This window comes from Zootoca vivipara, chromosome 1, assembly GCF_965207765.1.
Source record: "Zootoca vivipara chromosome 1, rZooViv2.hap1.1, whole genome shotgun sequence".
NCBI lineage: Eukaryota > Metazoa > Chordata > Lepidosauria > Squamata > Lacertidae > Zootoca > Zootoca vivipara.
Genome location: NC_142582.1, coordinates 60,827,595 through 60,845,310, shown reverse-complemented (window position 1 = coordinate 60,845,310; position 17,716 = coordinate 60,827,595). Strand labels below are relative to the sequence as shown.

General features: G+C 42.1%; 1 protein-coding gene across 1 annotated transcript in view; it reads right to left on the bottom strand.

The window, feature by feature from the left end:
* Positions 1-11,470: 11,470 nt before the first annotated feature.
* Positions 11,471-17,716, bottom strand: part of BRSK2 (BR serine/threonine kinase 2) — a 377,628-nt gene continuing 371,382 nt past the window's right edge. Inside the window, exon 22 of the mRNA XM_088666107.1 lies at positions 11,471-11,826. Within this exon, the coding sequence (XP_088522233.1) occupies positions 11,603-11,826 (224 nt within the window). The 3' untranslated portion in view covers positions 11,471-11,602. The remainder of the gene's footprint in view (positions 11,827-17,716) is intronic.

Below are 17,716 nucleotides of genomic sequence, written 5' to 3'. Positions count from 1 at the left end.
TACCTTTCTTGGAAGAAGCCTGCCCAGTGGAAACTTACTTGTGGGACAGCTCAGTCAGTAGAGCATGAGATTCTTCATCTCAGGATTGTGGGTCACATGTTAGGCAAGAAAATTCCTGCATTGCAGGAACTGCATTGGACTAGACTAGAGGACCTTCATGGTCCCACTCAACTCCACAATTCTATGATTCTATGGCACTAAAAATAACTCCCACAGGAGATATTCTGCATGGGAAATATGGAGGAGCATCAGCTCAGTTGGTAGTAGATTATATCCATCCAGAAGTTCTCATATTCAAGCTGTAGCATTTTCAATTACTGGTATGTCTTTTATATAATTACTCTGATAACCTGCCTTTCTTCTATGATGGAATTTAGGACGGCATTTATGGGCTTCCCGGGCAAATTTCACAAGCCTCAGAGTACAGGCACTCTGAATCTGGAATGCCCTCCTTTTAATAATAATAATTATTATTAAAATAATTTAACAATAATAATATTTATTATTTATACCCTGCCAGATGGGCAGGGTATAAATAATAAATAAATTTATTATTATTATTATTATTATTATTATTATTATTATTAGGCAAACGAATGAAAGTTTACTACCCCCTTTCCCTGCCTGCTCTCTCTCTTCCCACCTCACTTCTCCCCCCAACCTTATACTGTATAAAACATTAAAGTAGAAAGGCCTTTATGATCTGAAAATAGAGACGATGTTTGTATTTTTCTAACCCCAGAAAATCTTTAATAAAAACAATTTTTAAAAAACCTACAAATGCCAAAGATAATGAACTTCCACATGGGAAAAAAAATTTAAGGGATGCAACCAAAAGTAGAAATAGCATTATTTTTACTCTTTTGCTTGGCTTTAAGCAAAACCCACTTTTCTTAACCCCTCCCCTAATAAATAAATAAAAAATAAGCTGCAAAATGCATGTTATAGAGGAAGGACTGTATCAGGGGCTATAAATCATAAATGGCAAAAGTGCAGCTACCCCTTTTATAGCAGTATGCCTCTGAGTTCCTCTTGATAATAAACATTATTTGCACCCCACTCATCTGACCGGGGTTTCCCCAGCCACTCTGGGCAGCTTCCAACAAATATAAAAGCATAATAAAACATCAAACATTAAAAACTTCCCTATACAGGGCTGCCTTCAGATGTCTTCTAAATTATAAGTGCTCACCACCACCACCTCCTGTGTGTGTGGGGGGGGGGGTTGGTGGGATGCTGAACTACTAGGGTGTCACCACAGCTTATTCTGCTGTTAGGGCAGTTTCAATACAAGTTCTGATCCTAGGGGGCTGACAGAATCACTTCCAGTATCCAGCAATACAAACTTAAGTCTCTACTCAGAAGTAAGTCCTCCGAGCTCAAGGCAGCCTATTTTTGGGTAAATGTAGAGAGGACTGCAGCCCAAGATGTTCCTGCTCTATCTTTCACCAGTTTCAATTTATACGCAGCTTAATATATAAAATCTCTAAGTGGCTGATGGAGCAAAAACTTTAGAGTGGAGTGGCTCTAAGAGTTTAACTATACACGATTTTCACATACAGATGTAACCCTTCACACACACACACACACACTCCTCGGTGACTGCATATATTTATCTCTGTTTATGCACTGGTATATTAAAGGCATGGGAACATTAGGGGAGAAGGTAAGGTAAGTTAGACATCCACTATATCTGTCTAGCTAATTTAGATATAACTCTTCTGCCAAGGCATTTGTAATTCACTGGGCAGTGTTTACACACTCATATAAAGATGAAAAATTTGACACCAACTTTTTAATATGCTTTGCAGCAAATATGGTAAATTGGCTGTACTGCCAGTACAATCCTTAGCTGGAATCTCTGTACTAGATTGCAAAGTAGCCATAGACTGCTACTTTTTCCTCTCAGGTGCAGTGATGACTAGCCTTTACAAAAACACAAAGACTAACAGAGCAATCCTAGGCTTATCTGTTCAGAGGCAAGTCCCGGTGAGTTCAATGGAGCTTTGTGTGCATAGAATCGCAGCCAAAGGAATTTATTCTTGCCCCACTAAGACCCGTACTGGGACCATGTTGCAAGGGTGAGTCACCTTTGGAAGCTTTAGTTCAACTTATTGCTCCTACGTAATCTCTTGCCAGGTGACTTTTTACACTTCTGCCCTGGAGTCTTAAAAGGGTTATTTTTCCTCTAAATTATATCTTCCCCAAATTCATTTTTAATTTGCACTAAGTTGCTGCTGCTTTTCCTCTCTTTCATTTCCCCACCTGTTTGTTCCTTCTAGAAGCTTCCAACACCAATTGTTGGAGCAAATGTGAATCATTCAGCCCAAATATTTGTACAGCACAGTCTCCCATGCCCTTTAACTAGTGCCTCAAGACATTTCCATTTTTACATGGGTTTTCCAAATGACTGAGGTATCTGACCGGTATCCCTCTCCCTCCATTGTCTTCAGCGCATCATTTTGCACTTTGCTTGCTATCCTAAATGTTTTTTAAATTAGATTGGTAGCCTGCCAGCACAGTTGGGGATAAGTGGAGTGTAGTTCTGCCTTTTTAAAATATTACAGTGTGCCTTGAAAGGTTGTTTAAAAGAAGACGACACGATTAGCAGAATGGAAATGATTATTACAGTCGTACCTTGATTGTCAAATGCCTTGCGACTTGAACATTTTGGCTTCCAAACGCTGCAACTGAAAACAGTGTTTCATTTCAGTTCATGAACATTCTTTGGAACCCGATTGCATGCAGAAAGCCATGTCTTGGTTGTCGAAAATTTTCAGAAGTCGAACGGACTTCCGGAACGGATTCCATTCAACAACCAAGGTACGACTATACTTATCTCCCTCAGAGGAGTTGGAACTTTAAAAAGAGATATTATCTTTACCTTTAGATCTTCTGCTGAATAAGTAGATGAGGCAGTTGGGCTCAGCCTGTGTGCCTCCCCCACCTGTTATAATGAGCTGAACGCTCCATACCCTGCCCGTGCCCAGCATACAAGGGACTAAGCATTATAACAAGATTGGTGGGGTGGGGGTGGAAAAGGGGAGAAGCAGGTTGGAAAATCCACACCTGTCTAGAGAAGTTGGTTCCTGTCATGAAGGATCCAAGATGAACTGCTATAATTAGTGCAAGTCAAACAGCCTTTAGGTACCCAGGGGGTGGAGAGGATTCCAATTTTGGCAACCCCAAGGCTCTTTCCAGCAGAATTCCTTTTAAGAATGTAGCCTTTTGGATGTGTGTGCTTTTTAAAAAATAAGGTATCGCCAAAGCAGTTATCCTTTTCTCTCATGTGGCTTTGGGGTCACTTGCCTCTTCTGACTTCCCCCTCCCCTCCCTCAGCAGATCCAAGAGTCCCTTGAGGGGCTTGTGCCCACTTAACTAAGCAGGTGCGAATAATCTCTGGCACACTTTTGGAGGAGAGCTGAAGGTTCTTCCTGGTGCTTTGCAGGTTATTCCTCCTGGGCAGGTGGCTCATGAATCTAACAGGGGTGGGACACCTGCCTGCGGTAGCTGGGGATGCAATGAATGCAAATCTTACCTTTGTACAGAAGGTTAGTTTCCACCCCTCTATATGGACATGTAAGATACAGGGTCAGAGTTCAAAGACACATTCCAACCAGGTAAACACTCAAGGAGGGTGTGAAGCCCAGTGGCGGAGAGCAGGCGGGGGCAGGGCTGGCGTGCATTCCGGGGGTATGGCGCACCACCCGTAGGGGCATGGCACGTGTTCTGGGGGCAGGGACCACCACCTGTGGGGGCGGGGTGCCCAGCACAGGCGGGCAGCCATGATGGCACCCCACCAGGATCGCGCTGCTGGGGGCGGTGAGCTCCCATTGCCCCCTTCTTCCTCTGCCCCGGTGAAGCCAGGCCTCTGAGTGGCCTAGGAAGATTCCTGATGGCTCTGCTTAGCTCCAGGTCACAGGTCACAGGTTCCTCACCTTTGCTTGGGGAGTTAGCATGCCATTTAGATTGGGTAGCATTTCCTCCTTTGCAATTACTACTCAGCAGGAACAATTGAGCTGACCCTTCATCACACACACCTAGATTTCACTTTGCCACACAGCTCTGTTGCTGTTCAATTTGTGGGAAATACTACAGGACTACTCCTACTAGGACCCATGCATTATCCTCACCCTCCGACCTTTTCATTATGCCATGCACAATTAAAGAAACACCAGTCAAGACCTAGACCTATAAACAGATCAGAATCACATCACCACATGCACTGGAAAGATGCATGAAGGGACAGAAACTTTAAGTTGACAGGGTGCATTAAGAGGTAATTAACATGCATTAAACCATCTCAACCTTGGGGAAATATTCATATATCCACTTACAGATCACAGATTCCTCTCAGCTAACTTATTCTCCAAAACGCAATAGGTGCTCACTCCCTGGGTGCCTGAGCACCCACAAAATTTCCCATGAAGGGCTCAGGCACCCAGAAATTTTGGTGCCAGGGTCACGCACGCTGCATGGCACCCACGGTCGCAGGGCCAAGGTGGCACTCCTGCTAAACTCCATTAGACATCACCCTCAACTAGCAATAGTAAGACCCTTTTCCCTTTTGGAAGAGTCTGTGTGGGACCAAGAACATTTTTTTTGTCAAATAGCATTCCTCCTCCCCTTTCCCTGCTTCTGGGGAGGAATTTTCAGCTCAATCTTTAGAGTCTTTTTTATAAAAAAATGTTCTCGGCTTCGGGAGAACGTTACTGCCTTCTGACTCAATGAGTGGTCAGGCTTCCATTCTAGATCCCTTCCCCGTGACCCGATTTTAAGTCCAATTAACTCAAATTTTCTTTTTTTACTCAGAGTATTCAATTGTCCAGATTTCTTTATGATTTAAAGAAGAATTGACCGCTCAAGATCCTCCGGAACATGGCTTTCTTGCTAAAGTATTTATGCCTATTTTACAGTGCAGATATGGGTGGCTGGGAGGTGCAGGTTGAGCAGGCAACAGGACAACCACTCGATCCATTCCTACTCAGTTCTTCACATGACCTTTTCTGTGCCAACAGTAGCTCATACGCCCGTCAGCATGGCAAAGCAGCCTCATTTACTTTCCTCCTTTTGCTCAGTCTGTTGCTCCCAAGGTGGCCCACCATACATCACAAGGGTAATGGAGTTACTGCCAAAGCTGCTTCTATATGCCAGGAGTTCCAGGCCGGAGTATAGGCAGGATTTATGTTGGGGGCAGAACAGAGCTATCTGCAATGCTATTGGTGAGTTACATATTTTTATTTATTTACTTGATTGGGGGGGCAACTGCCCCCTAACCCCCACCACTATGCCCATGGTTCCAGCAGCAGCAGCAGCAGCAAATATATGAACAATTTCCCATGGAGGACATGCCATACTGGTGTAATGCATCCTGTAGGGATGAAATGCAAAACGGAACAGGGCAGTTAGCTTAGTTGGCTACAGCATGGTGCTTATAATGCCAAGGGCACAGGTTCGATCCCCATATGGGTCACATACACCTTCCTGCATTGCAGAGGGCAGACTAGATGCCCCCTGTGGGCCCCTTCCAACTCTACGATTCCAATTCTATGATAGGGTGCACCAGGAGGTGACAAGTTCCCTTCTTAAAAAACAGGAATTAGACTGCAGCAATTCTAACAGCAGCACAAACCATAGATTCTTCAATCTTCTGCCCTGGCACCCAAAAGTTGCAATCAGCCTTTGGGAATTGACTGCTTTTAATGAAAGGGCTGGTGCCATGCTGTTTTTATTGTAATTGTTGGTAAATAGATTGTGTGTGTATATAATTTTAATTGTATCAATGTTTAAATGTATTTCAATAATCAGTTTTCCTAAGTTTTTAGCAGTTCTTGTTTTTATCTGCAAGCCGTCAGAGAAAAAGGCTGGGTATAAACATTATAATACCGGTAGCAGGAGTAACTACAGTAGCAGCTATAGTAAAACACACAGCTGAATGAAAATATCAGTGTCCTCTGGTGGCCACAAAATGCAATTACAGGCAAAGCATAGAACATTAGTACCGTACGATATGCAAGATGGTAATAATAGATTATTTTGTGTGTGTACTATGCTATTTAGTCCCAATAATAGAATGCACCTTTAAGCAAAACTACATAAGGAAACCAACCATTATTTTGCACTCTGTCCTCCTCTGAATACAAGGTTGCCAACTAGCAGGAAGGAAACAGTCCCAGACAGGCCTTCTTCTGCATCCTTAACTAAGATTTGATATACCGTACGGAAAACAGCAGGTGAAGCTTTTAATGGCGTGGAGCTGAATGCAGTCACCTCCTGAAGGCTACACAGAACAAAATGCTTTTAAAAGACCACCCAAGGAGCTGGTTCAGAAGCTAACAGTCCAATTAAGCTCAAACAGGCTATCCTGGATAGAGGAATACCTGAAAGGATGGCCATCTGTCATGGATGCCTTAGCTGAGGTTCCTACATTGCAGGGGGTTGGACTAGATTGACCCTTGGGGTCCCTTCCAACTCCAGAGTTCTATGATCAAAGGTGTTGTGTGTCACTATGCCTTTAAAACGTTCTAAACAGTGTAAGGAAGTACCGATTTTACCCCCCAAACAGAAAAAACCCTAATGAATATTTCTCTCAAATGCACCAAAACAAAGCAAAACAGGGCTTTCAAAGAGTGGCACGCAGGCCCTCATGAGTACTACAAGCACATTGTTCCCAAAGGCCACAGGAAAAGGAAGGAGAAAAGAGAAGGAAAGGCTAAGGGTAGCAGAAGGGAATTTTGAGGGGAAAGGAAGGAAAAGGTAGAAGGATTAACTACAGCACGAGACCAAAGCTACAACCTAAATCTGAGTAACTGAGAAGTTACAGCAACTACCAGCCAGATGGGCAGGGTATAAATAATAAATTATTATTTATTATTATTATTATTATTACCACCACCAAATTCTTACTCTCTGGTGAGTGGTGGTGGGGAGATAAATTAGGATTACAGCCCAACTGATGGAAATATCATGTAATTAAAACCTTCCATCCTCCTCGTCCTCCACCCTTAGCCGTCTCCCTTGTGGCAATATAAGATAAAGCTTTTAATATATATAGGGGGGGGCAGACAGACATAAATGCACGCTCTTTATGTGTCTTGAACAGCAGCACCAAAATTCTTCAAACTTTTGTAAAAGAACAATGGTCCCAAGAAGAAAAACAAAACAAAGCAACAACCTAGGCTGTAAAAGAAAAGAATGTGCTAGAGTTAAACAAAACCCAAAACCCTGCAATGCAATGCAATAGGAATCCAACAAACACCATATGAGGTAAAAAGAAAGCTGAACATAATACTAAATCTACATTTTAAAAATAGAACAGAAAACCATTATTTGAACTCTCACCTTGCAATCAGGGTGTCCTGTCCCATCACTGCAGCAACAAATACATGGAACCAGGTTTTCAAGAGGCTGCCTTGTAGTGGAAGACCGAGTTAAAGGTTGCTGGTTTTGGGGTGTGTGTGTGTGTTTTGCTGACCCCCTTCCCTTATACTTGTGGAAAGTCCTGCATAATTGCTTATCCTGAGATCTACTGCTTCAGCTTGGAACAGTATCTGCTTGAACAGCCTCAACCTATCCAGGACCTCTTACTTACTATCAATCCCTAGTGGATGCAGAGCTCCCTAGGCCACACCCACACCACAAAAGCTCACCTGACACACATCCAGTATGTAAAAAAATTATTTCCTACACCTGTTGGGGGAGATGGCTTGCTGCCAATATACTGCAGCAGCAACAGCAGCTGTTGCGTACTACATGCCCTGAGCAATTCCCTTGCCCACCACTCCCAGTGTAGCAATGGAGGTAAAATAAAAAGACCCATAGCAAGTTCTGCAACTGTAATATGATTTAAATTCCTCCTGGCTTTGTTATTTGTATGCTAGGCGTACATGCCAGCAAATCAGGCGTTGGTCCAGCTGTTAACCTGCCCTTCCTCAACGCTCCAGGTAGCCTGTCTGTGAACACGCAAGCCTGCCTGTCCTTAAAAATGAATAAATAATGTAAAGCAGCACATCTTCCTTCCTTTAAAAAAAAATAAAAGTAAAAGAAACACATAGCAAAAATGCACTGGGGATAAGGGCGAGGGAGGAGAAGAGTTAATCAACACTACCTATAGCTGCCCTCTAGCTGCAAATTGCAGTATGTACTGCTTTTCTGGTTCCCCCACTCCACCCTGAGCCAGCCAGACACTTCAGTTTGAAAGGTATGCAGTGGTGCCTCGACTTACGAATTTAATCCATTCCGAAGGCACCTTTGTAGGTCGAAAAATTCGTAAGTCGAAAAGCGCCATTGGAAATGCGATTTCCCATAGGAATGCATTGGAAACGGAAAAATTCGTAAGTCGAAGCAACCCCATCTAAAAATTCGTAAGTCGAAAAATCCCTATCTAAAACCGTCGCGGTTTCCATTTGGATGTCAAAAAATCGTAAGCGCGCGGCCATTCGCCCCATTCATAAGTAAAAAAATTCAGTTGTCGAGTCGTTCATAAGTCGAGGTACCACTGTGCTTGAATTTGAAGAGGTGAGGCTCGTCAACTCTGCCTCCAGATCTACTAAGGGCTCCCTCCTTGAATGTGGCCTTTAGTAAGGCATCGGCTTGGAACTTACCTTGCTCGAAGGTGCTCCTCCAGTCACAGCCATAAACAAGACACACTGACAGCCAGTATCTTTACTGAATGAATTTATTGTTGGTTTTTTTGAACTAAAGTTGCTCACAGTTATTTAACAAGGGATACATCAGAAGGTTCTTCTTTGTCCATTTTGACTGTTAAATAATGTCAGTTTGTGTGTCCACATGTGCGTGTGTGTCTGTGTCTTCAAAGTACAAAATAGGAAGGATAACAAGAGGTATTGCTTTCGTTTATTCTTATGTCTTGTGTAGATAATCCCCTTCCTGCTTGTACTGTATGGGTTTTGCTGTATTACTATTATTATTAGTAGTAGTAGCATTTATTATTCTGTATTGAAATCCCAGCCTTTTGTAGAGGTACAATGTAACAGAAGCATCAAAATCTATACACAAGGGGAGATAAAAGAGGGGAAAGGGGGCTGAGGGTGTTGGAAGGGAAGCCTGGGGGGGGGGAGGGAAGCAGAAGGTGGAGGCAGAAAATACAACAAAAGCAAAAGAGACTAATTTACATCAATATCATGCAATTAAAACTGCCCCCGAACCTCTTGTATCCTCACCTCCCTCCGTCTCCAACCATCACCCTTCCTGTGTCCGACATGCACACAGCAATACAAGATAAAATTTCCAGATTAGAAAACAAAGCAAAACAAAGGAACATCTTCCCACTTTTGTGTGTCTCTTTTAAAAAAAAGGATTTTCCCCTTCAAACCTATGTACAAGAAAGATGGATCCAAGAAAGGGGGGAGGGTGGGGAGAATCCATAAACAACAAAGACAAATGAAATTAAAAAACAAAAAAAAAAACAAAGGGGAAGGGAAATAAGAGTGAGGGAGAAATCTAACATTATCTTTAAAAAACCTTGCAATACAACATACACTCATAAAAACTCAACAAACAACAATTGAAGGTAATAAGAGAATTGAACACTAATACTAAAATCTACATTTAAAAGATATTGGTAAAGGAGATTTACTCCTGCTGTTTTTCTTCTTCTTTTTTTGTCTTTGACACATATGATCATGGTTTTGGAAACCTTTGCATGTGGGCCAGATTGAGATACACTTGGCGATAGTTGGAGAGAGATAAAAGACAGAAGCCAAACAAAAAATGGAATATTGGTGAGAGGATGAAGTTAAGTGGTCTTGTCATCATTCTTTTCCCCTCTCCCCAAAAATAAATAGGAATCAGTGTTACCTCTACACAGTAATGAAAGCAGAAGATTTATCTAACAGCTTAAATTTTTAAATATATATTTATATATATGCATTATAAATAATAACCAAGACCTAATAATAACTTAAACACACACAAGGAAGTTCCAGCCCACCCACCCACTTTTGAAAAAAAATATATAAAAATATCTTGCAATACTTTTAGAAGTTTACAGTAGCTTTGTGGTGTTTTTTTTTTTAAACTCGCCCATAGTGCTATCTCCTCCATATCTTGCTCGGAATAACTACCAGTGGTTGTACACCCACACGCGCACCCACACAGGAAGGGGAAGTTTATTTGTTTTTAACTCTCGTTTCATGTTCTTCCTTTGCATTAAAAAAAAAGAACAACAAACGCACACGACCCAAATGAATAAATAATTAAATAAATTAAATAACAAATAAATAAACGAAACCAGCAAATAAATAATACTGATATATCAATGCAGCACTGACGACACAATAGTTGCATCCAAATCACGAGGCAGGAGAGAATTCAGCCGGCGGAAGGAAGTCCCAGTGCAGAAGGAAGGAAGGAAGGAACTGAGAGAGAGAGAGCGGGTTGAGGAGAGGAGCAGCAGCAGCAACGACAGTGGCTGTGTAGGTGGCAGTAGTGCAGGGCGGCAGCAGAGACTGTCCTCCAGCAGGTGGATTCTTGTCCCTCCTCCTCACTGCCGGAAGCTGCGTTCCCCCCTAAGTTTCAGTGTTCTTATTTGATTTGACTTCCGTCTTGTAGTTTTTCCCTAAGTTTGTGTTCTGCCCCTCCAGCAGGCTGGGAGGGGGGAAAATTTGGAGATTATAAAAACAAAAACACAGTTGGAGGGGGCGGGTTGAGGGAGTTGGGTGGTGTGGGAAAAGGATCTGGGGTGGTGAAATTTGAGGACAACTTTCCTGTGGTAAAGCTCCTTAACAAAACAATATATGAATATGTCACAATACCGCCCTCCCGCAGTCTGGATTTGCCAATGGGGAAGTGTGCTGTCAAGGGCAACGACGTCACTCCAGTGACTCCCGACTGTGCAATTTTTATAACTGAGCAGTTCTCCAGCGCAGAGCACCGAAAAGTAAAAGTGTGTGTTGTAGGGCGAGTGAAAAGGAGGAGACCCATTTCCTGCAGTGGGAGAGGGGAGGCTGGGAGTCCCCAAACAGAACCAGTCCGTGGACAGTCTTACATCAGTGGCCTTCCGTGAACAAGTGTTCGCAGAGCACAGAAGGTGAAGCTGTTGGCTGACATGTTAACTTTTCGGGATAATTCCTGGTAGCAGAGTGGAAACAAGCGGTGGTGTCAGAAACACAGAGAAAACAGAACAAGAACAAAACAGGGCAGGGCAGGGCAGTAAATCAGAAGGTGACTGGGGTGCAGGTAGGAAATAAAAGAAAAGAGCTTGGAGAAGATAAACAAACAAACAAAAAAAACAACCCAAGATTTGCCAAACTGGGTTTGTCATCTGTGCTACCTTTTCTCATTGCTTTTGTGTTTTGTTTCAGAGAGATATATTATATCATATAAATATATATGTGTGTGTTTGTGTTTTATATATATTATATATGTATATATGTACACAGTCATTCCTTCATACAAAAGTTGTCTATAGACAGTTTTGTACTGCTGTAGCAATATATATACACATCCATCTGTTTTAGAGGCTAGCTTGCTAAAGAATACTCATTCATTTTCGTTTGAGTCTCTTCGTGTGTGTGTGTTTAGTTATTTAAACTGCTTCTTTCTCCTTTTCCTTTTTTTTAAATTTAAAAATTGCATTTATTTAAGGTTGGTCTTGTAGGCCGAGTGACGAGGCCATCTTTGCCTTCTCTTTGCCAGCGGGGTACTTAGTGTCTCCTCTAGACCCATAGTCATTAGCATCGGAATCGCTCCGCTTGCTGTTTGCGCTATGCTTGGTTGGCGTGCCGGGGGGATGGCTCACCTGCCCGTTCTTCTCGTCTGAAAAAAGTTGTTTAATTACGTCAAAGAAGTTACTCAATGGGCTGCCTGGGTATACAAAACAGAGGAGACAAAAAGAAAACAAAGAAAGCAAGAGAAAGAGAAAAGAGAGAGAGAGAAAAGAGAGAGAGAGAGAGAGAAGAGAACAAACAAACAAATGAACAATGGGGTTTTAAACGAGAAGAACGTGATGAGCGGTCCAGAGCCACGTGCATGGGTGTATGTGGAGGATGAAGACAATGAGCAGAAGAGGAAGAGCATCAGGATGGGAGCACTGAACTGCCTGTGCATATGGAAAGCCTGGGGTCAAGAATGCCACACCTGGTGGTTGGAATCTTGCACTGTATAGCAAAAAGCAGAACTTTTGCCTAGAAGGGCAACTGGCATGCCTGGAGAATGCCATGATGCTGGATAATACTGGGCCTACATGAAATTCCTCTGAAAAAATGTCCTGAGTGAAGGAATTCGAGAGTAATGCAAAACCACCAAAACTCTGATCCTAAGCATGCTCACTGGGAAGTCAGTTCTATTGCTTCCAATGGCGTTTTCTTCTAAGCACCTTTGATCAAATATGTAATCTAAATTATGCCTTGAAGCTTCAGTGATATCTCTTTTGCCTGATCCGTAGCCACACATGTACTCTTATGATCACACACAGAACTCTTGCATACACAAGCTGCTCCCTTAACTTCAAGGAGAAGAGGAGATTTGCTTGCATAAAGGAATTAATCTGCAAATCTACTTTCTCCATTGAATTGAATGGGGAAACCTTTGTGGGCAGTAGAACTGTGTGTGAGCACAGGAGTTCCAGCACTTGTAAAAATACAACTCAGGATCTGTATCTATGATTCTACTCTTCTCCATCATTCAGCTTCTGTGTGATTTATTCCAAACTTTAGGAATGCTCACTAAACTTTTTATGTCTATTTCTATCATCTGTTGCACACCAATTATGCTATTTACATTAAGTACTTTAGCTTGTACGAATTTTAGCAGCAAAGGAGCATCCCCCCCCCAAACGCATGTGAACACTGCCATCAACCTATGTCAAATGTGCACAGGTGTTTCCTAGCATCCCAGTCTACAAAGTGTTCATATATCCCTGAACTGGTATGTCTGCTGCTGTTTCCCTAAGGCAGCATTCCATACTGTAGCAGTAATGCCTAAATCCAGCAATCCTATGCAACAGACAATTCATGTTTAACATTTCCACAGCAGCTCCATAATGCCCCTGTGAGTCAAGGGCCCTGGATTGTCAATCCCCTCCCTGTGCACTCTTCCCACATTATTACTGAACTTAGGGACCAATGTAAACTTTGGCAACCAACTGCTGGGCTTTGTGGAGTGGTGAGGCCACTGGCACTTCTGCAGCCCTGCCACACATGGCAGCCAGGGTAGAAGGTGAGGATGAGGACCAGCACAATTGCTGTGCCAGCCTGGAACTTATGCGTTGACTGGACTGAGCCCAATACTGTGCAACAGCAGTGGGACTGGTTCTCCAGGCTGTGAACCATGGGCCAACTCAGCCTCAACCTGCTTCTCAAATGCTTGATTGGGTGCATTTCTTTCTGGCTGCTGCCAGGGGGAATTCTGCTTGCAACATTCCAGCACATTTGGATGGTGGAAATGGAAGATACACAGCAGAGCTGTAATGCTTCAGTCACCCTAGTGCTGGCAGCAGACCACAGTGGAGGGACAATCCAGCACACTCCCCAGGCAACAGCGGTTTGCATTGTTCTGCCTGATGTTGCTTATTGTGGTGTGAAATATGGCCTTAGGAGCCTATGAAACTTATTTAAAATAATAACTAAGCTGCATCTTAGCCACCATATATCTCATGTGGCATCCAAAAGAGAGTTACTGCCTCTCTTGAAAATAAGATGAATTCTAGGAAACTACCTAAGATGTATAAGGCCACAATCCGACACTGTGTTAAGTGCATTTAAGCCCACTGATTCCAATGGGTTTGTGGGTGCTTAACGCTGTGCTGAATTGTGACAAGAGTGTATAACAACAGTTGCTAGTTACTAAAAACCACTGATGAGTCCGTGTGAAATGTAGATGCTGGAAGACTGACAATTTGGGGAACTTCTATTTTGTTGTAGTGAACAAACAAAGGACTAGATATTGCCTAAGAGACCACTGGATGAAACTGGACAAGTTTTCTGGGACTGATAATTTAAATAAATAAGTATGTCAGTACCCTGTAGAAAACAGAGAAACAAAAATGTTTTACCAAGACTTGGGATTAATCTGAACAAGGGACCATTTCAACTCAGTCCAATTTTTCTCCCAGGGTATCTCCTGGAAAAGTTAACACCCTTTACACCACATCCTGGAGAAGTATCCTGGTGGGTTTGGTTGCAAAAAATCCACAGTGAAATCCTTGTTAAAATCTTGCTTCTAGCAATCTTTGTGTGATGTGTGAACAGACATACCAAGGATCACTGTATGTGTGTTAGTCATGCAGAACAGCACAATCTGATACACGCCAACTCATGAGTAAACCCCACTGAGTTCAATGGTACTCATTCTTAAGAAAGTTGTTAAAGTGACAGTCTGGAAGACTTATGTAAGAGTAGATATACAAACTGTTCTGTGAAGTGGCAGCCATGGCACTTAAGATCAAGTCCATTCTGGCTCAAATAGAAAATAGAGCCATCCTTCTTTTTGTATGTGTGTGTGTGTAACCATTGTTTATTTGCATCTATTATTTTAAATATCAGATACAAAAATGGCCACTAATTGCACAATGGTAAGAACTGAAGTGACCAGGCTAGAAGGCAATTCTCTCTCCACTTGCCCTATCCAGCTGGCAACTTGAGCAGAACAACACCAGCCACACTACCAGAAGGACCAAGTTGCAAGGAAAGTGTAACTTGGATACTCTTCACCTCTCATAAGACAGTCTTTCACACTTTTCACTTTCACAGAAAACAGTCCCTTTCCTTAGGGCCAGTTGCCAGCAAAGCATCAACCTTAGTTTTCAATAGCAAAGACCTCCTCCAGAGGTGCCATGATTAAGAACAACTGAGACACAACTCCACCACTGTTTCTCCCATGATGCTGAAGCGAAAGGAATAATGGAGAGATAAGATTTCCAGAATTTTGAAGGGAATCAAAAGTTTTATCTCCCTCAGATTTAAAGACATATGAACCAAACCCTGAAATCTTGCAGACATACAAAATGATATGTGTACGACACTTTGTTATATGCTCCGGTCCTCATGCTCACATGTAAACAGGCTTCTGTGTGTGATTGTATTGTTATTTTGTAAATTCTCCCTCCTCTAACTTTTTTAAAATAGCAAATTATTATGCAACAGCTTCTTGTGTACACTTTGTCATAATTTCCAGCTAGAATCTCTCTCTCTCTCTCTCTCTCTCTCTCTCTCTCTCTCTCTCTCTCTCTCTCTCTCTCTCTCTCTCTCTCTCTCTCTCTCTCTCTCTCTCTCTCTCTCTCTCTCTCTCTCTCTCTCTCTCTCTCTCTCTCTCTCTCTCACACACACACACACACACAAATAGATGTGTGTGTTAATTACTAATTTATAGCAGAAACAAGTTTAAAGAGACACATCCCTCTGCACTGATTCTCTGCAAAGTATCTGTAAGGATTGAATATGGCAGAGTCTTGCTCTATAATGACACAGCAAAAGAAGGCAGACAGAGGTTGTTGTATGCTTAAAAAACAAGCAAAAAAAAACCCTCACAACTTTCTGGAGGTAACTGCATATGTACTACTCAGTCTAACTTCGCTTTTTTCTGAAAAGGTCCTGTTCCATGAAGCTGCTAGAGACAGCCACTGGAAGAATGGCATAACTTCAGAAATAAATATGAAAACGGTAACAACAATGGTAAAGTTGTGGTTGCACTTCTGCTATGCATGAAATGGCTGTGCTGGAGTAGTTTGTGAGATAAAATGACATTTCTTTGATCTTTTAAAAAAATATTATTCCAAACAAGTACAACATCTGACATACTGCACTGGGTGGACTTAATATTAGATCTTTTATCAGGAATATTTACCAGAGGTTGTTTTTTTTGGGGGGGGGGGAATATTGCTTTTACAGTTGCCTTACATACATCTCTTACATTCTCCTAATTTGCCCTACAAATCTGTGACCCTCCAGATGATGTTGGCACTACAATTCCCATGACCCATGAGAATTTGTTTTTATTTTGCAAACTGCCTGGAGAATTTAACTGATGGGTGGCCATATACATTTAAATAAAAATACATGATAGTAATAATGAGGAGCCATGCTGCCTGGGGATGATGGAAGTTGGGAACAATAACAATAACAATAACTAGAGAGAGAAAGGTCCCCAAGCCCTCATCTACAGACGTCACTAATCTCTGCTCAGCCTACATTACCAAGGTAGCAGTTTACATCACATGACAACACGCTAACCCAGCTGCCTGACAGAAGCCCTTTTCCTGCTAGCAATTCCCCTAGCACCTGTACATGTCTAGGGAGAAAACCATGAGTCTTCATAATTCCTCTCTCTCCCAAATAGGTGGAGAGGTATTGATTATGCTTGGCTACATTTTTGTGATGTCAGTGCCATCTCCAAATAGATTTCAGCTTCTAGAATTGCAATCTAATCTGTAAAGTTAGATTCAAAGGAAATTATCTCGGTTTCTGAACTCTCAGAATGTAGTTGTATTATAAATCACCATCACCTCTCCCCTCCCCCATCATATCTTTATGGTGGTGATACACATCTATACAGAAACTTTGGCTCGCAAGGTAGAAAATAGACCTACATTGGCCAGAATACTAATTCCCATTACAAATGTCTCTCTTCTTCCATAGTCTTCTGCCTTACCAGTAATCAGACATTAGCACAAGAAGCTCAACAGTCTTGTGAAATAGCATGAGAGAAATTTAAAGCTCATGTACGAACATGATCCTAGAAGAGAAAGAAGAGGAATGCAAGTTTCACCCTTAGATGCCCCTCTGTGGTCAATCGGGACCCTCACGTGGCTTTGGACCCCATGCCTTCACACGCTAAATGGAACCAGTAAACAAAAATTGTGAAATAAAGTGCAAAAAAAAGCTACATGTGCTGCCGAGAACGGTAAAAGAACGTGCATGTGTTTTTGAACTATGAACTGATCAATTTATTCAGGAAGATCTGAGGGAAAAGGAAGTGCAGAAAAAGCAGGCAAAGAAAGGCAGAAGGAGAATGGATACTGAGCTGTTTTCACAGAGGAATATAGAAGACAACCAGGAACCAAGAACATCAGTATTATTTATGTAAAAATGCAAAGCACTTGGCAAAATTCTTAAAGGAGATTTATAATTTTAATATTATGTATATTAATTTTAATACAGAGTCTATACTTGCCTAATTCCCCTCTGCATTTTCAAACACTCTCAATCATCTGGGTTGCCCTTCTTTAAAATACAAAGAAGGCTGACCTTTGTCGCTACTATATTAATCAGAATTTTTAGATGGAATATCAATGGGGTCTGCGAGAAATCTTTGTGAAAGTATTCCCGGGAGCTGAAAGTAGGAGAACATGGGATTGATTTATTCAGCACTTTCATTTGTTTTTACCATGGCACCCATGTTGGGAAGGAAATAAATGTCCTGTTTAGTGGCAGGGCAGGGGCGGGGGGGGGGGAGGGGGTAGAGGGAATCAAACTGCCTGGCCCTTGGACAATTTTGTCTGCTGATTTGCAAACAACCAGGGGCCAGCTAATCACAAAATTGAAGGTTCCCATTCATCTTTCCTTTAATGCATCAGTAGATGGGCTTCAATGAATAACAAATTGTGTTAAAAAAAGGTTATTGCATGTATCCTTGAAGTTCTTTGGCGAAAGATAACTCATGTTAAGTGTCAACAGTGCTTTTTTTCTGGGGGGGGGGACGCAGGGGTACACATACCCCTAAACATTTTGTGAATCTAAGTTTGGCCCCATTGAGTGGG